General features: G+C 32.5%; 1 protein-coding gene and 1 non-coding gene across 3 annotated transcripts; both read left to right on the forward strand.

Moving 5' to 3' along the window:
- The first annotated feature begins 3119 nt into the window (after nucleotides 1–3119).
- Nucleotides 3120–4217, forward strand: LOC108844587 (uncharacterized). 2 transcript variants are annotated; one of them, XM_018617868.2, is made up of 4 exons: nucleotides 3120–3380; nucleotides 3483–3638; nucleotides 3727–3913; nucleotides 4004–4217. In XM_018617868.2, the coding sequence occupies exons 1-4, from the start codon at nucleotides 3165–3167 to the stop codon at nucleotides 4093–4095; spliced, it is 651 nt and encodes a 216-aa protein (XP_018473370.2). In that variant the 5' UTR covers nucleotides 3120–3164; the 3' UTR covers nucleotides 4096–4217. The 2 variants fall into 2 exon arrangements, with proteins under 2 accessions (XP_018473370.2, XP_018473371.2); XM_018617869.2 differs by having other exon boundaries at nucleotides 4007–4217.
- A 12228-nt stretch (nucleotides 4218–16445) lies between these two features.
- Nucleotides 16446–16527, forward strand: TRNAS-AGA (transfer RNA serine (anticodon AGA)). Its single transcript has one exon. It is a non-coding gene; the product is annotated as a tRNA-Ser (tRNA).
- Nucleotides 16528–20556: the final 4029 nt, after the last annotated feature.

Here is a 20556-nt window from a genome sequence, read left to right on the forward strand (position 1 = left end):
TCTATATAAATTAAAAAATTCTAATTTTGAAAACAAAAGTTACTAATTTTTAGATAATGTTATTATATTTTGGATTTTTATTTTATTTTATTTTATTGATAAAAACCCTCCAAATATGTTTACTTAATGTAAAAATCTCTAAACTAAAAATTTACCAGTAGTACTGGTAATTATGACCTGAGAATGTTTAATTCATTAAATAAAATTAGTTTGGAGATTATTTCGGTAAATACTTAGTTTGAGGGTTTAAACTCAAAACAAACTTAGTTGGGGGGTTTTAGTGTTAAAAATCCTTAACCAAATAACAAAAAACATTTTGAGCTTTGGTTTACTAGTTGAATATACGTGAGTAGATTAGTTTTTAAGATAAGTAAACTGGATTGAAAAAAAGGTTAGCATATGATATGTTAACTGGTCAAAATCCAAATCAGTTTTCTGGTGCGCAAATAATTTATTTTCACGATCAATATTTCTTCATGTATTTGCTTGTTTGAAACAAGAAAGGGCCTTCGAGTTTATAAATTTAATTTTGATTGAATTATGTTTAAATTGCAGAATAACCCATACTTTCACTCGTCAAAAGTTTAAGAAATTAATAGATGTAAATTGATTGTCATATAGAAAAGGAACAAAATGAAGATGACCATTTAGAGATCACAACACAACTCACAAGGATTTGGGGACATCGAATGAATTTATGTATTATGCATGAGTTGTGTTAACTATTAGTATCGTTTTACACTGAATATGTTGTTTCCTGCTCCTTACTTCTTATTCTGTTTTGGGTATGTCGTTGTTTAATTTGAACTTTCTGAGTGTCAAATGGTATTAATAAAAAAAAGTTTATCACCATATACTTCTCAATGGTTTTTTTTTCCTCAAAAAAGGACCACGTATGTCGTACATAAAAGATAATATACTCGTGAACATATACCAAGCTTACAACCAACCTTAGAGCATCATTAACCGGGGCGCTTAACCAAAGTGCTTAGGCTAATTTCGATTAAAAAAAATGAAATTTAAAGGGAAGCGGCGACGCTTAATTAAACGACATAAACAACGACGTCTGGGGACACACGTCATCTCTATCTCTCTTATGAAAGGAAGAAGACGAAAGAGATCATTCCGAAACTTGTTTCATGAGGCCGGATGATTCAATCGGCTATTCCGCCTCTCCTTCTTGATTTCTCTTCGAAGACTCCGGATCTCTTTGTTGATCTCTCGTCGACGATGAATCACTGGACGTCTCGCTCGGTTGTTCTTCTCGACACGAGCACATTTGGAGCTCAAAATTTATGTCTTTAGGATTGAATTGGGATTCTGTATATACAGGGGCGAAGCTAGGAATTACTTCTAGTGGGTGCATAATTAGCTAAGGGAAAAATAAATGGGAAAACTGGTGTCGAACTTTGGATATCTGTGGGTGCACATGAAGACTTTAACCATTTTAACCAGCTAAGATTATGACTTTTACATACAAAACTTGTTAATATTGTTAAAACTATGGGTGCACATGCACCCCCAACTCCTTTACTAGCTTCGCCCCTGTGTATATATCTGTTTGAAAGTTATGTGTTTTAGAGTTATTTTTTCTTTGATGTTAAGAAAGATTGTAGCTTTACGTTTAATTTAGATGACGAAAGGTTTTTCTTTTTCTTTCTCAAATTTCAGGTTCTTATCTAGATTCAGGAGAATTTGAAGAAGAAGATGATGATGAAGTTGAAGTGGATTAAGAGTGCAGGGTTTCTCACGCTGATTCTTCTTCTTCCTCATCAACACCTTCTTCCTTGAGCAGAGCTAGTGTAACTGCTGGGATCAAGCGAATAGCTGATTCCATTGTACCTACTAATGGGTGAGATTCCCCTCATTTCCTTTTATGATTGTCTTTAAGAATCGTAATTCTAGACAAAACCCTGATGAGACAGAATGTTCTTTTGATCAATTTTATCTGGAAAAAGGTTTGACCTTTTATTAAGTAGACGACTTTGAATGTATCTTCTTGATTTTAGAAGAGTTTGTTGTGATCTTTGTATCATTTTTCCCATTGGTGATAATCTCTGAGGGAAGTGAATTTTCTTTTGGATGGAGTGGTTGGTCTGGTCCTATAAATGATGTTTCTTGCTATTGATTTCTCTGTAAAAGTTGTCTCAATCTGAGGCTGTTTCACGTGTATGGTTTTACAGGTTTGGAATTGTTATATGTGGAGGATTAGTATTGTGATTCAGATTTTATTATTGGATTGATGATGTAATTAGTATTGTGATTTAGAGATGAAATATGGTGGATTAGTATTGCATTATTTGTGGATTAAGTTTTTTTTAAGAGCTCCAAATTAAGATACTTGTATTGCAGGATAGTAATTAGAGGTTGTTTAAGAAAAGTACTTAACACCCATTTATTATTAAAAAAATAATTAAGCACCCTATTAGAAGTGCTAGGATTAACGATGTTCTTAGACGCTGAACACAAACGTAGCTTTGACACTACATGTGTGAAACAAATAAAAGAAAAATCACTTAAACATTAATTGTGTAGAACAAAAGATAATTTAGGATAATGCCAGGCCTGGATAATGCAAATCTCAATAGTGGTTATCCAATCCCATGAATCATAAGAGCAGAAGAAACATCTTTTTAACAAACAAACTAAATGGTGACCAAGTGAATGGAAGACAATTTAGGAAGAGAAGAAACCAAACTAAGCTTCTTGTCGTGACATCGGTAAAACAAAATTACAGATAAAAATAATGACCATTGACCAAGTGAGTTAGTGAAAATAGAGGAATTCCTTTTCGTTCCTTGAAACTTACACTATTTATTTGATTTTTCTTTTTTCATATTATTCCTTTCCATTCCTCATTTGAAAAAAAAAATTACATTTTTAATCAATTGATAAGGAACAATTAATAACATATTATTATTTTCATTCTCTTAGTTAAAGCTTTTACAATTTAATTAAAGGGTTCAAAGTTAACCAAATGATAGTTGGGAGGTTTTCATTAAATTTCAAAACCTTATAATGGGTACGATCTCACAAAATCTAAAACTTCGGGGGCTTTAGTGCTATTAACTGTAAAAAGCGAACCAAATAATAATTAAAAAAAATGTATATAGAGTAGATTAGGGAGAAGGGAGACATTGGTTTCGGCGGAATTAGGGTTAGACATGGCGGCTTCATCGAGTAGAGTAGATTACGAAATCATCACCGATCCGTTCGATCCACGATGTGTGGTTGCATGCTTTAAGAACCTCTTTGGAGAACTGACCAAGAAGGATAAGCTTCTGCTGAAGAGGATGCGAGGGAAAGAGGACAAAACGAGTCCAAAGGACACCCCACAGGAGGAACGCGATCTCATCAACGAACAGATCAGGAAGTCACAGGTCTCTCTCTCTCTCTCTATCTATTACCTTCTCAGAATCTCTGATTTGAGATTTGATTCGATAGTTTCTTAAGTTGTTTTTCACTTTTGTTATAAAAAAAAGGGATTTGACGTGGATTTTTCCAAGTTCCGATGCCTTTTTGATTTCTACGCTGCTTTCCATGTCGATGAAAGACATTCAAACGTAATAAGAGAAACCGATAGGCAGTTTTTCAGAAGATTGGCTCAGGAAGCCATTGCGGATTACAACACTAGAGAGGTCTGAGCAAACAGTCCTTCCTTGTCTATTTCTTTTATTATTTCGATATTGTCAATACTGCAAATTTGATTTTGGTTTGTTTGTTCAGGGGACCAGGTTTGAATTTGTTGAGGTCGAGAAAGCAAATGTGTATAGTAATAGTGGATTCATTTACTTCATCACCTTTGTAGCCAAAGATCCTTGCGACCAGTCAAAAGTGTTTCAAGCTAAGGTCATCAATGTTTTCTGTAGAGAGATTGTGCACAGCTTCTGCAGGCTTAAACCCCGTCAACAAGGTTTTGTAGACATTGTGTAGAATTTTTGTTTTTGCAGAGGAAATTTGTGTTATGTCTTTGTGTTTTAATGTTTCATTTCATTTTTGGCAGTAGAATGCGATGAAGCTAGGAGAGTTGTGAAGAAACCGAGGTATAATACAAGATCAAGCAAGCGTGCGGGTGTCATTACTTATGTCTCTTAGATAATGCAATTACCATTGTCCGAGATATTCTCCTGTTTGAGGGGAATTTTATCTCTGTATCATTATGTTTATGTATGACTTTTGTGGGACAACAACTACTAAAATATTAAAACTTTTATCCATTTGTTTTCTGGTGTCTTCTTGTTCCAAATATGCATCCAACTCCCCAGCCCCCCAGGGATTTCCATCTTATGATCGCAGCCAATTGGGTCTGTGCTTTCTTCTCTACTATGGGTTTGGGCCCAATTTACATTATCAAGAGTGTCTTTGGTATCCGGGGTCTCTTACTCCTTCAGCCATCAGTATCAGTATGTTTGAAGTTTGATTATTTACCCAGGTAGTTAAGGTCTTTTGATATTATCGCTACTTACACTTCATTGTCTGATTCATCTAGTCTCTTCGATGAATATTGTTAAAGTTAGTGATGATCTTGCTGTTGAGAAAGACACTCCCGCATCTTCCCTCTTCAAGAGAGGTGAATCATCTCTGGTGTTCAAGCCGGTTTTCTGCTCCTCCTTTATTGAAGGAGTTGTGTGTAGCTCAGCCTCTATGGCACTGACGTTAGCCTTTCGAGTGTTTACGGACTATTCATTGGTCATGGGTCTAAAGAAAGCTGATTTCAAATCTGCTCTCCTCCAAATCTCAACTTATGAGGACTGGATTTCATTCGTTGAAGAAGTGGTGGCTGCTTATGTTTTGTCTACTGCTTCAGATAATGGTTCGAGTTTCCTGATCGTGTTCTCAGATTCTTTCGACTTTGCCTTCCTATTTAACTTAAATAATTGGTACACTTGCTGTATAGTTCCTCTCTTTCTATCAAGTTAGTTGCATTATCTTCTATGTAGTAACGTTAATGCAAATTTGTTTGTGACAAAAAAAGGATCGCAGCCAATTGATTGCAATGGATAATCAAAACGACGGGCTTTTGGGCTCATATACTTTATAGGCTATCATATGCCCATAACGATTCTGTAGCGCATTTAACAACCCATACACGTTCATTTAAGATAACAATCCATTTGGTAATATGCTAGAAAACCACCCAAGACGGTACAAAAATCAGACAAGAAAAAGATAATGAATCAGACAAATGTAGACTCAGGCTAGGCCCCCAATTCCAGAAACCTGTTACAGAAACCATATACATTTAGAATAATACTTTATTTAATCCAAACTACATATATGGAAAGCAAAATAACTACTAATATTCTTTTTTTTTCTTGAAAAAACATAACTTACCGTAGGGTAGACAATCTCTGAAAACAAAGATTGCTGGCCTTTACCACGGCTAATCTTCCGAGCTATTTTCCCAAATCCCTTTTCTCCCCACGTAACGCCCCATGTGTTTTGTATGATCCAGTAGTGCTCACCATTTATGGTATTGTAGCCGGTAACAAGGACCAAATGATCTCCTAGAGTCTTTGCCTTACTCTTTTTATCTCCATAAAATATTCCCTATATTTTTTTGTAAAAAAGTTTCAAGTCTTCTATGAACTTAAAATTAAAAGTATATATGGGATACATAAATATCTTACAGGTCCTCGATGGTCTTTAAATTCATTGGTTGCATGAATGCTTGCCATCACAGGACTGATTTTCAGTAACCTTATCAGATCTTCTTCCTTAACCATTTTGGTTATAACCAAGTCATCAATCTTCAATACACCAACAGTTTTCTCCTAACGATAATAAGAACAATAATACTTATTAGTTCTGTATAGCAAGTAGAATTATCACTCGGTCACCATATTTTAGATGTTACCTTTATTTTTTTCGCACATGGATCTTTTTTCTCCGTACGCTTCTCACATTCGCAATCCTTTTCTTGAATAGTGCCTTCATTCTTCAGGAAAGTCCTAATTTCTTCTAAATTCTTGACCGCATCGTTGCTCATTTTTTTAGTAATGCCATGGAAAAGATGTTTTACTGATAGGGACACATCTCGATTGAATTTGATCTTGACCACGGCTTCTAGATTTTTAGTAGTCGAATGGGCCCAGCATGTGTCTGCAAAGTTAACAACATGAAAAATATTAGAATATTTTCTTTGGATTAATTTTGTGCAGGAAATAATCCACGAAGACAGATAAAAAACATATACTCTATATGGGATTTAATTGCAAGGTGCGATTGATGTAATTCTAAATAAATAATGGATGTTTTGTGGCTATCCAAAAGATGAGTAAAAAGGATTTTTATGGCTTTCACTATGTTAAAATGAAATCCCTATGTTAAAAGGATTTAACACACATGCACACATATATATACACGTATACCTACGTAGTATTTATCTTAAAATGTATTTGTTTGTGTAATGATTCAAATTTTAAAAAGTGGATTATGAAAAATGCATATACACTTATACCTAATTAGTATTTATCTAAAAATGTATTTGTTTGTGTAGTGATTCAAATTTTAAAAAGTGGATTATGAAAAATGCATTATAATTACCTTTAGTCCCTTGGTTATTAACTTCCCTCAGAACACGATCAGTGTCACTCCAATCTCTAAAATAATCGCCATCATCCCCACAATCCTAAAAACAAGAAAATATTGGATTATGCTAAATGAAAAATAAGAAAAAATAATTTTGTACAAACGTCAAAGAGTGTAACTATATAAAAGGACCTAACCTTGGGATAGTCATCATCAGAAGGCGTCAAACGCTGCAATAACATCATATTTCTCTGTTAATATATTCTTACACAACTAAAATAGGTTTTATAATGTATCAAAATATTACATGAGTGCTTTTTGTAGTAGAAGCATCTCCAGTTTTTGGTTTCTTTCCTCTTTTCTGGTGTCCACCGCCGGCTCCATATGATCGGTTAGCATCTAATCATTTGAAATAAGTAAATAAATTAGTCTATTTTTTGGGTTATAACAAAAAAAATGATCATAGTTAAAAAAAAGTTCTTTTCTTTTCTTTTTGTTTACGCAATAACAGAAAAAGCCCACCTTTTTGATCAAAAAAAGAAAGAAAACTGTACATAAAGAAGTTGCTTCAGTTTTTTATGCAACAACATAAACAAGTCAAGAAGCTAAAAAGATCAAAGCTTTTTTACTTTATCAGAGTTTATTTGACGAGTTTATCCAACAACATAAGCAATCGGCCCTAAACACTAACTTATAAACCCCACCGAAAGAACTCAGAAGATGAAAACCTTTTTTTTTTGTCTGTCAGAGATTACATTTGAGGATTTCATCAAGCAACACAAACAAACCTTAAAGTTTTATGGGAAAAAAACACACTTAAAATCAAGATCGAGATATACCTTGATCTCTTTCGTGCTTGGTCTCAGGTGCTTCCTTTGCTACCTGTTCAAAGCGTGGAGATAGTTACTTTAGAAGGTGTATCAGGATCAATCCTTTTTCTAGCTACTCAAATACTCAAAAGTAACAAAACTTATTATTTGTATACGCCACTAAGAGAGAAATCAAACTTATTAGAGTTGTAGCTTTGGCAAAAAAAAAAGCTTTGCAAAGAAAAACAGATTTGGATCTAAGGTTTTAATAAACGGAAGAAGAACGAAAACTTACATCTCCTTGTGGATCTTCACCAAAGACACTTCTTTTTCTCTTATCCATTTGTAGCTCTGAAGAAAAAAGCACGTATGAGTTAAGAACAAGTAAACGGAAGCTATACTTATGGAAAACTACGAATAAAACATTTTCTCTCTAGAAGAACTTACATTTTTTTTCTCAGTGTCTATGACTCAGATCGTTATTGCTTTGTGCTCTCTCTCTCTCGTATATATAGAATACTGACTGATGTACATCAACGCAAGTTTATGATTTACATTTAAAAAATAAACAAAATAAGAAGTTTTTTTTTGTCGCGGTATACGAGACGAGACTATATGCTTGTTTGCAGAGGTGTACACAACTTTAACAGAACATTAATGGCGATTTTCATGATAATTCCTTTTATATCCTTACACTTCTTTTATTTGCTAAACTCACTAAATGGAAACTCACATAAATATCTAGTTCATATAATTCTTAAACACATTAAATGGGACAAATCATTTTGTTGTTAATATTCTACTCTCTCTGTACCATTTTAAGTGATGTTTAAAGTTTTTACACAATTATTAAGAAAATACAAACTTTTATGCACTTTATCTTGGTTATATAAAAATCACATTAAATAAAACAAATTTAACCAATAACAAAATAGTACATGATTTTGTAATTGGTCACAAAATTTGAATGACATTTAATTTTACCTAGAATAGTGAGAACATCACATATTATGAACCAAAATAAAAAATTTAAAACTTCACTTAAAGTGGAACAGAGGGAGTATTGATTATAAACGGTTGATGAATAGTTTAATGTGATCGTGTATTTCATTATTTGCATGGTCCCATTTGATACGATGTTGTTTAGGGCACAAAATTAATGTCTTATAAATATTATTTTCTCCGAGGTTAGAAAAAGACAAATTATCCGCATATATATACCATATGTACTCTCTGGGTTATCATATCACTGTCTGATCTTCTTTTCTATTGTTGACTTTTGCTATCATAAGTTCCGCAATCAGTTTTTTATGCTAATAATATTTTGGTTTTTGTAACGCACATGATTTAATGTGTGTGATTTTTAAATATATCATCATATCATGTGCTACTCTATCTGATAACATGCTTACATGAAAACCACTACAATAAAGCGCATCACTTTTTTACCGAACTATGTGATAGTTTTGGTTGAAATCGATCAATTTATTTTTGGGATTTGGTAGTTTCATAGAACTGAGGAGATATATGTAAACTTAGATGTACTTATTACTTAAAATAATAATTGAAACTAACATTATTATTAAAAATGTAGACGGATATAATATATAACGAAGATGTAGAAAGAAACTATTTGATGCCAAAAAAAATCTTAAGTGTTTTAAATTTGGAGAATAGGTTCAAAAACAATAAATAGGTTAAGAGAAAGGATCCCTATATATATTCATCAATTTATAAGAATGAATGATGTCATTTTATAAGGGGTTTCGAAGTTTGAGAAGAAAATTTTAATGTTTTGACCAAAAGAAAAGAAAATGTTACTGCCTGTCTTGAGAAAACAATCTCTTTTAAAATCCTAACGCATGATTTTTAGTTACATATATATTCGTTTTCTTTTTTCTCCAAAAACATCATATTAGACTTTATCAAAGAAGTCCATCGTCTAAGACCGTCACAAAGATTATGCTTTCCTTACTTACATTAGTCTGCCCCGGATAGGTGTCTGAGCGGGGAAAACGGTAGCACATGGCAATGATTATTAATAAAATGCCTTGATATGAAGTCTTAAAGCGCGTAATATATTTATACTTACTTTTTTTTAATATATACTTACTTACCCCTAGAGCTCTTTTATTTGCTAAACTTACCAAATTGGGACTCCTAAATGGAGTTCATATTGATGGCATTAAATGGGACAAACCAGTTGTTAGTATTCTATTCATTACTATAAACTAACATTGCAAACGGTTGATGAATAGTTTAATGTGATCGTTTATTTTATTAGCATGGTCCGATTTAATACGATGCTGTTTAGGGCACAAAAGTTAATGTCTTATGAATATTCTTTTCTCCGAGAATAGAAAAAGACAAATTATCCGCATATATATGGCCATCTGTATTCTCTAGGTTATCATATCACTGTCTGATCTTTTGTATTGTCTTTCTTTTTTTTTGTAAAAAGATCTTTTGTATTGTCGATTTTTGCTATATCGTAAGGTCCGGAATCAGTCTTAATGCTGACAATATTTTGGTTTTTGTAACGCACATGGTTTATTGTATGTGATTTTTAAATATATCATGCTACTCTATCCGACAACATGCTTACATGAAAACCACATACAATAGAGTGCATGACTTATTTACCGAATTATGTAATAGTTTTTGCTGAAATCGATCAAAATATATTTTTGGATTTAATGGTTTCATGGATCTATCGGAGTTATACGTAAATTTAGATGTACTTATTACTTACAAGATTTATTGAAACTAACACAATTTAAAGTAGTTGAATAAGCAGTTTTCTTCTTTGGTCTCTTTATGACAGTTCTTGTTAGGTGCTGTTCGTTTGCTCACCTGGGTGATCCATCTGGGTGAAGATGCAAGTTGATGTTTGTTTTGTACATTAAAATGCTACATCCAGATGGATCACCCAACTGCATTTATGAAAACTCATCTCAAATTCTCATTCAAATGAGGGTGAGTCTTCACGGAGCATCTGGGTGAAGGTGAGTCTTCACCAAAAATTTGATATTTTTTTGTCAAAACAAAAAAAATTCTCGCCAAATCCAAAAATGCAATTTCCCGTCAAAATTGAAAAACACAATTTCTCGTCAAAATCGGGAAAAGATAATTTCGCCAAAACCGGAAAACATAATTTCCCGCCAAAATCGTTCGTCAAAATCAGAAAAAGGTAATTTCTCGCCAAAACCGGAAAACACAATTTCTCGGCAAAATCGAAAAACACACACTTTCAAACCAAAACCGAGAAATCACAATTTCCCGCCAAAACTGGAAAATATAATTTCCCGTCAAAACCGAGAAACCACAATTTCCCGCCAAAACCGGAAAACATAATTTTCCGCCAAAATCGGAAAACGCCATTTCCCGTCAAAACCGGAAAACACACAATTTCCAACCAAAACCGGAAAAAGTAATTTCCCGCCAAAACCGAAAAACGAAATTTCTCGTGAAAACCGGAAAAACGCAATTTCTGGCGAAAGCCGGTAAAACGTAATGTCCCGCCAAAACCGGTAAAACGTAATTTCTCACCAAAACTGGAAAACACACTTTTCTACCAAAACCGAGAAAACGCAATTTCTCGCCGAAAAACGTAATTTCCGGCAAACCGAAAATGCAATTTCCCGTCAAAACTCGAAAAACACAATTTTCCGTCAAAACCGGGAAAATACAATTTCCCGCCAAAAATTTAGAAACAAGTCTATTTTAATTATTTTAGTAACAAGTTCATCTTGATGTAAATGTAAGTTGAAAAAAGCAAACAAACATAGTTGCATTCAGATGATTCATCTGGATGGATAAACGAAATGCAGAGACGAACAACACCTAGGTGGAGCATCTGGATAAGACATCTAGATGGACTATCTGGATGCATCTTTCAGATGTACAAACGAACATGGCCTTAATTAGGCTAACCTCTTGTGGGGATGTATGGTTCTAGTCTTAGACCTTTTAAAGCGAATATATTTAGCGTATCTATGTTTAATTATATAGATATATGTATTTAAAGTACAAATTAACTAATAATGTGGGACTAGTTTATATATTAAAAAGCTTTTGACCAAAAAAAAAGTTTATATATTAAAAAGCTACGCATTGGAAGAGAATGTAGGAAAATCAACATGTATAGTAAATAGAATGATGAAAAATAATAAATAAACGATATCAATGGCCGAATTACATAGTTTTATCTTTCTTTGTTTTTTTTTTTGATAAAATCTTTCTTTGTTTTTACTATCATCAGTACATGGTATAGGAGATTGTATGAATACGAATACGCGCTGACGTCGTTGATTCCCTATTCGTCTTTGCATTTATAGTTTTCTGTTTTCCGCTTGTATGAATACGAATACGCGCTGACGTCGTTGATTCCCTATTCGTCTTTGCATTTATAGTTTTCTGTTTTCCGCTGTAAATTAATAAATAACTAAATAGTACTACTACTAAATGAAATCCCTAAAATTTATTATAAAAATTATTTCAGTTTTTTTTTTAATATTTTTATGTCATCAAACTTTAGGTGTGCCGCGTGTATGTAAGATCATTATTATATTTCTTAACTATTTTGCATATAGAGCTTGTATTTTCAAAATTTAGTTCTGGATTGTATCTCTTGTATCTTTCAGAAATCTATTTAAAATTGTTAATAAATATATTTGTGGAAAGCTGACAAAAAATATATTTGTGGAAAATGAATTGATTTTTATACAGTATAACGATTTGATATTATAAGATTTAGAAGTCTACCAAACAAAATCGTTTTCAGTTAATACATCTTCTCTAGATCTTTGTTGTTAGTAATTAATTCGATACTTTTTATATAAGTCTTGTACAGACCAAGAAACATAGTAAAACCTTATTATTAGTTCACAGATCCGAAAATGAAAAATCTTTCCTTTTTAAATATTTCTTTGCCTAATAAACAAGCAATACTCTAGGAAAAAAGAACAATTAGTTTGGTTTTATAAGAGATGATGGTGAAATCTTCTGGCGCAATTCTTGAAATATGATTGTTGATTTTCTCTGTTACTATGTATATTATTATAATTTATATTGTTCGCTGGCTTCTTTGTTTGTAGTGTATGGTAGAAGTCTTTTGTTGTTGGTTTTATTTCTTAAGATATACAATTTGTTTTGTTAGTCTTACGTACGTTTCTCTCTGCTGTATCCTGCCAAAAAAGAACCAAAAAACTGCATACTCTGTAGTCAATGGTACAAACGTTTGTGACCGTTGGGAAAATAGAAGAATCAGATTACCAATATGGGTCTATACAACTAACTATATGTATACGTTTTATCTGTGTTATATACACATATTGTTGGCCATATATCTATATATATATGAATAGATAGAAGAGACTGAACACTTTTCAATTCATGTTTACCTCTCGAGTGTGTTTAATTAATGTGTCTTTTCAAAACATTTACATCTAAACAATTATGAAAACGAATCCATGTTTGGCAACAAACCCAAGTCAATATGAAATTATGAATGCATGAAGACACAAGGTTTTACATTATTTATCTCTTGAAACTACTAATTTTGGTATATATTAGTCTCATGGGTATTTGTCGGATTCTTAATTTTTGTATTGACGAACAATATTTTAACTATTAGGATAGACGAAAATATCTACAACTTTAAGTAATGTGTCTAATAATCTATAGCAGCATCTACATATTAAAGACCAGTGCTTAAGAAAACAAGAACGTACCGTAATTTTTAAAACTACTGTATAACTATGGTTTGGAATATATATATTTTAGTTAAACAAATAGAATATTCTCCATGAATATAGTATTTAATCATTTCAAATATCAGTTATACATCTGTTGACATCAATTATATATCTGTTAATAGCGGGAAAATAATGTAGCGATGATTTATAATTCTAATTATATTAAAATTTCTTAAGATTGTTGTACAAATTTAAGATTTATAATTGGGTTAATCAATCAGTCAATCAATCAATCATTCCTATTAAAAATGCTATGTCAAATTATAGTCACTTTTTATGCTGTCTTACTTGTCTAGATCAGAGTGTTCTAAATTTCCAAAAGTACTCACCAAAAGGAAACTTAAGCATTCACCAAGAAGGAAATTTACCAGAAAGTGTTCTATCCAATAAACTTTCTAATTTGATCATGATTTTTTTTTTAAAGTGAAAAGAAAAGTTTTCATTTATCGAAGATCGTTCCTTGATGTGTTTTTACATTTTATACAAGAAAAATAAAACATTAAAAAAAAATTAAGATCGTTGTTCGTAGTATATATATATAACCTGTGAGGCCCTCTTTTGAACCATGTTACTTTATAACCATGTTCCATGGTGGAACGGTTTATGCCAATTATAATCAACAAGAATACATAGATCCAAAGGATCTTGTCGAATACATAGCCAGTGTGTCATACCTCATGGCACCATCCCTCGATATAGTGTCGACAATATTTTGTAGGTTTTGCCCTTTTGGTTTTGGAGCTACTGGTTTTAGTTTCAGCTTCTTAAGGCCAAGGTTATAAACGTTCTTGAGCTCTTCTCTTCCGAGATTTTGCCTGTAAACAATAGCTTACTAAACAACTTATTCCACACAAAACTGATTGCAAGGTATTCCCATGAGTATGTTACCCTCTTTCTAGTCTTGTGTTTCCTTAAATGGAGAACTGACCCTCAGATTTACTTCATTTAGGAAACACAATTCGTGTTTGTGGAGCACATACATGCAAAAGTACCAATTTCTTAGTGGTCTTACGTGTTGGCTAACATTATGGGCTATGGATATAAATTCATCCAGTCCATATATAGTCGAATACCTATAAAAGCATAAGTGTGGTGCCTAGCGGAAAGCGGTAGATAGGTTTTGATTCATAGAATGGCACATTATGTACGTAAGAAGTATGCATGCTTGACTAAGGTCAAGAAATGACATTAATAGAATAAGTCGGTACTTTATCTTGTTACATTTAATGTGTTGTGTTTTGTTCTTGTGTTTGCCGAGCTGGTCCCGAAGATGATTCTGGAGTCCTATTTTGTCTTCCATAACGTTTGTTGACTGTTGTCTACTAAGTCAAACAGGTCGTCTAGCTAATTGTTTTGGGCCAGACCTACTAGAAACGTTATTCACTCTAACCAGTCTTCTAGCTGATCGTTTTGGACAGGACCTACTAGAGTTGCTCCCAAAACCATGGTTTGGTGTTCTAGATGAATATCGGCCAACTATTACGGTATTGTAAACATTTTGAGTAATATTCAAACTACAATATCAAAAATTTCAGTAATATCCAATGTTTTAAATATAAGTTATTACGTTATTTTAGATTGTTTTCACCAACTGAAACAATCCTATAATCTCATTTTTATTTAATTTTAATTTCAGTATGAAAATCAATGTGCAATTATTCTCTCTGGATCCTATCAAAAAGTACCACGTTGATAGTTTTTCACTTGCAATTTACCTTGGGTAGACGAATCTCATACCGGTCAGTACTCTCTCTCACCAAGCAACCTTGTTCTAAGCGTTTGATCATTGGTAAAGCTTTCAATCAATTGACAGTTTTGTTAGCTAAATTAATCAAATTTTTTAAAAACTCTCTTTAACAGCAAATGACCCCCCCCCCCCCCCCCCCAAAATAAAAGATTACTTTCATGCTCTTTTGGATGTAAATTTTATTTTTCAACTTCATGCTTTTTAGTTTTTGATCAAAAGCTTTGAGCTTTTGCAGAGTTTATTGTTAATCTCGTGTTGATCAAGCTTCTTTTTGGTGTTGGTTTGTGGGGCTTCCTTAGTTTTCCAACACATGACTTGATATTTCTCTGTGTTGTTTTCACTCTTGTCTCTTGATTTTCAATGTTACATCTGACCTGTGAAGTCTCTAATGTATAAAGGAGACCTAATGTGTGTGTGTGTTTGACCCTTCAAAGCAGATTAAAAGCAGAATGGATATTATTCCATCCGGATTTGGTCGCCACACTGATGCTTCCTTGTTCTCCACTTCTTTACTTGTTCGTCCCCATGCAAAACGTATAAACCAATTCTCTCTCTCTCTCTTACAAGTTTGCAGTGAAATCGAGTGACAGCAGAGATGGTTTCTCATTCACAGACGATGCAGCTGCTTCTCGTGTCCCAACAAGGTTCAGGACATTGAGTACATGCTCTCTGATGAAGAGTAGTATCTTTTGACAGGGACGATGGACAATCTCGACCTTGCCGAGTTACCAGATTCTGCTGATGATGATGGTTATGATTCTCGAGACGGTCCTCCAAGGTTATCCACTACAAGACGGTCCTCTCATGAATTACAGATTCATTTTTAACTGATACAATTGGAGCTGTTAAAGAAAAAAAATCTTTAATTGGTTTAGCAGAACAAATGCAATGTTGGCTATTATGCGTTCATGATAAAACATGTGCTCGCCAGATCTCATCATTCCATTTTACGAGGTATCCATGTCTCTCTATTTATCTCTGCTTTGCTTTTAAGTACTATATTAAGCGTACATATCGGTGAAAGGCGGAGTTAACTGATTCAGTAGCCTGCAATGTGTTGTTTTCTAATTTGAAGGTTTGTAAATGCTGCAGCTGGAGTTCTATCTACTCTGTTTTTTTTTTTGTTATGTTTCATGGAGTATTGTGTATATTAACAAACTATGAATACTCGGTTTTATGTGGGTAATTATTATGTCGAAACTCTCTGTGACTTTTGTTGCCTCTTTTGTTTATCAAAAGCTTTGGCAGTTTGTACAGTTAGAAAAAAAACAGAGTACTCTCAAGCCGGGATTAAAAGTTGTATATCAGTATATCACTTCGTCCTTCATGAGTAACATGTAGAAAAACAGGTCAGTTCTTTGCATAAAAAACATACACATTCTCACACCTTCATCCTTTCATAACAAAACTTTCAGAATGTGCTATAAAAAAAGAACAGAGCAAGCTTATTCAACGATTTTAATGTTGTAAACAGACGCAGGTTATGAAGCAGGAGAGGACTGTAACTGAATTAAGCAAGAAACGATGAACCTTGACGCAACGCCTTTGATGGAGGGATGAATTCCATTGAGAAAAAAAGAAAAACGTAACATTTTAAAGCAAGTGGACGTGCCGGAGTGGTTATCGGGCATGACTAGAAATCATGTGGGCTTTGCCCGCGCAGGTTCGAATCCTGCCGTTCACGATTTTTTTTTAAAGTTCTGACTCATCTCTTCCGCAATCACTTCTTTTATTACTGTTTTACCCTTTTAGTTTCCATCCGCTATTTGTTTATTACTCCCAATAGACCAAACTTTGTTTATGCTCTCTTGAACTTTAGAGAGGGCTAGTATTTTTAAGCATACGTTTGGAATTGGATTACACCTTCAGAGACAGACTTTAAAGAGAGAAACCCTCTTGGCCTCTTATTCTTCCAAAGAAAAAAGAGAGACACCCTCTGTCACAAGTAACATCTATTGTTTACAGCTTTAATTTAGTTCGGTTTAATTAGAAACGCTTGGTTAAAACAAGAGAACCGTAAGTACGGTCTAATTTTAGAAACGCTGGTTAAGACTCGAATTGATATAGTTTTGATAATCTCTGATTTGAGTTGTTGGAGTCTTGGAGAGATTGTAATTCTCATTCTTTCTGATTTTGTGCATCGTTTTTGTGATTTCCATAAATAAAAGATTGGATGGATTTTTTTTTGTATGATGATTTTGAGCAGAGTTTGTAGTGATGGAGAATTGTGAATCTGTGATGAAAAGAGATGTTTCTTTAAAATAGTTGTTTGTTGGTTAATGAGTTTTAAGTTTTTTAAAAGAGATATGCACATCACGACTATGAAATAGTCAGCAACTAATTTTTAATCTTTGCTTATCCCATGAAGGACAATGGATGTGAGATATTATGAACAAAAAGAGCAGAATAGCATATCTTAGAGTATGTGTTAGAAAAAAAAGCATATCTTAGAGTATAAAAGTGATTTAGTATAAATCAAAGTGATGTAGAAGAACATATCTTAGAGATACCAGGGTTATTATTTTAATGGCTTTAATTAAAGGTGTGTTTTCTTTAGGACTTTTTTTTAGGTTCACCCCCTATGGTGAACATCACCAACCAATAGGAATTAGTTATTTTAGATTAAGTATCTTTTGAAAAAGGAAACAAAATAATTGTCAAGTTATTTTATGTTTTAAAATAAAAAAAGTAAAAATAAATAAAAGTAATAGTAATTGTATAAATATATTTAAAAAAACTATATATAAATCTTAAGGTTTAGAATTTATCTAAAGGTTTAAGATTTAGAATTAAAAAATTCAGTGTTTTTATGATTTAGAGTTTGATATTTATGAATTAGAGTTTATGATTTATCCAAGGGTTTAGGGGTTACCCAAGGGTTTAGGGGTTAGGATTAGGGTTTAGGGTATAGTTTTTTGCTGGCGGATTTAAAATTATTTTTCAAAAATTCGTTTTTTTGTTAATTACTATTTTTATTTATTTTACATTTATTTTAAAAATATAATGCAATTTGACAATTATTTTGTTTCTTTTTTTCAAAAGATACTCAATCTAAGATAACAAATTTCTATTGGTTGGTGAACCTAAAGGTTCACCTTAGGGGGTGAATCCAAGAATAACTTTTTTAATACGGTGAATTTGAAATCAATGCATCATGCGGTATAACTGTATTTCTTGTATAACAAACAACTAGATCATGATCCGCGTGGATTCCATTTTCGTCTTAACATAACATATATTCTATAGTAGTTAATATAATTTGGAGTGGCCAATTCTATACTGTGTAGTTTTATATAATTTTGAATTTGTCCAATTCTATATATACTGTGTAATTTTATATAATTTTGAGTTTATCCAAATTGTATTGTTTAAAGAACAATATTAAAACTATTTTTTGTATTAATAGTTTTTCATCCGTGTATTAAAGATATAACTGTGTGGTAAAAACATTAATTAATATAATATTAACCAATACGATTTGGATTAAAATAGCAATGTTGTATAGAAGTACTGTGAAGCACTAATCTAATAGTAACCAATACGATTTGGACTAACATAACAGTGTATTTTAGATATAAATGTAAGGTGAAAACACTAATCTAATATTAACCAATACAATTTAGACTAACACAACTGATAGTCTTCACTAAAATATTAACAAAATAATTATATTTTATAAGATAGATAGAGAAAAAAATTATGAAAAAATAAAAAAATACCAAAAAAGATTAACCCTGCTGACATATAAATATTTTATATTCGGTTAAATAATCTAAATGAACTGTACTACCCAAAAAGAATATAGTTTCAATTTTTTTTATTAATAGAATAGTATTTTGGTTATATAGAAACATTACACAGTAAGTGTTTCAAAAAAAAAAAAGAAACATTACACAGTACATCTGTAATCCAAATCGCATTGTTTAATATTTTGGAGACGATTTGTAAAAACTGATATATTTATCTCAAGGTCATATTTATGTGTTGTACCCATAAGTAAAATAATTCAATATAAACTATAGTTTTGCATATCATCCTAGCCTCCTTTTCTTGTCTCGGATGATGTCTTTTATTAGGAATTATGATCTCAGTGAACTGAGTAACTGGGCGTCCAGGTATGGGCTGACGATACACATACGCATATCCTCGATGTCCCCAACCTTCTCCCCATGAATTCTACACAATCTAGTAGGTCTACCTTCTAAAGCTCCAAATCCAACAATAAGAACATTATGCACTTGCGGGTTTGGCGGATCTGTGGTACGGCCATGTTGATAAATCCTCTGTATAATAGATAGCATTAGATTCAACATGAAACAAAAATCAATAATAAAACAAGCTTAGAAATTAACATAAGTTTATAGTATAGTAATATCCATGTAGGTCGCTATTGATTGGTATGGGACCTATAAAAGGTTGTTTCCTAACTATCTCTTCAAGTTCGACATCTTCAATGTTGTTCAAATGAGTGAAATCATCCGCCGTGTGGTAACTGATCCAGTAAAAACATAAATCAGATTTAATCAAAACTAGTTATCACTAATATCATTACATAGCTAGGAAAAATAAAGAATGTAGTTTACTTACACTCGGATGAGGGAATTATCTCATCGCCAGTTGTTGACCATAACTACTCAATTGACTTTCCAAGCAAACTCAAGATGATTTCATGAAACTGATGGCGCTTTTGAAGTTGTTGATGCCTTCATTTGCATCAAATTTGACATGGTTGACTATGTGTTGTATAGACCACTTTAGTTGTTGCACTGTTGTACGTTTGTGTGTATGGTACATGTCTTTGCTATTGATTTACAAGCAACTATTTGTTATAAAATAATTTTGTTGGTCTTAAGTTATGTACGTTCTTTGTGCACCAAAAAACATATTGTTTGCGTACTCTATCAAAATAAGAACAAAACATATTGTTTCCGGTATAGTTAAATGTCTTTGGGTCTAACAAAGAATATGAGATGAGTCTTGAATGGTCCTTACCAAAAGGTGAATAATGTACATGTTTGTTTTCATGGATGATTTTAGATCATTTTCTTTCTAATCATGCTATTTAATAGCTGGAGAAATGTTGTAACTGACTGAAATCCAACCTATAACTACTTTTAAGGAAAAAAATAAAATTTGTGGTAATGCTTTAAGAAAATTAGCTGAAGGAAAGCTAAAACAATTTCAACCAATTACTATAAAGCTTTGAATGGAATTGGTTACGTCTACATTATTTGGAAGCAGTCTTAATATGATTGTGAGTGTGTGAAAGTAGTTATTTGATCAAGTCGAGGAGAATCAATGCGTTTCTGAATTCTTTTTTTTTCTTAAGATTATGTTATGTTTAGTTGAATCAATGTTCTGATCTTCTGGTTTTATGGTCATGTAGCTTTGGAATCTTGTCATGCTTATTTTGCATCATTATAAGAAATTTTTTATCATCTATACAGCAGCTGAACTCATGCCAAGATTAGCTAAAACCTAGTCATATAATAAAAGTTCTTGTTCTGAAGATTGACAGCTGAACTCATTCCAAAAATTGTATTATTATCATTATTTTTATTGCATTTTTATCCTTGTTGTTGGGTTGATACAACTATTTGATATAATACACTTTTATCAGTCTTATCGTACATACGGTCTGTATGCATCTCTGTCAAAACAAGACCAAAAAGTAGCACACTACCAAAACTTACAAATTTTTTGGGACCGTTGC

This window comes from Raphanus sativus, chromosome 3, assembly GCF_000801105.2.
Source record: "Raphanus sativus cultivar WK10039 chromosome 3, ASM80110v3, whole genome shotgun sequence".
Classification (NCBI taxonomy): Eukaryota; Viridiplantae; Streptophyta; class Magnoliopsida; order Brassicales; family Brassicaceae; genus Raphanus; species Raphanus sativus.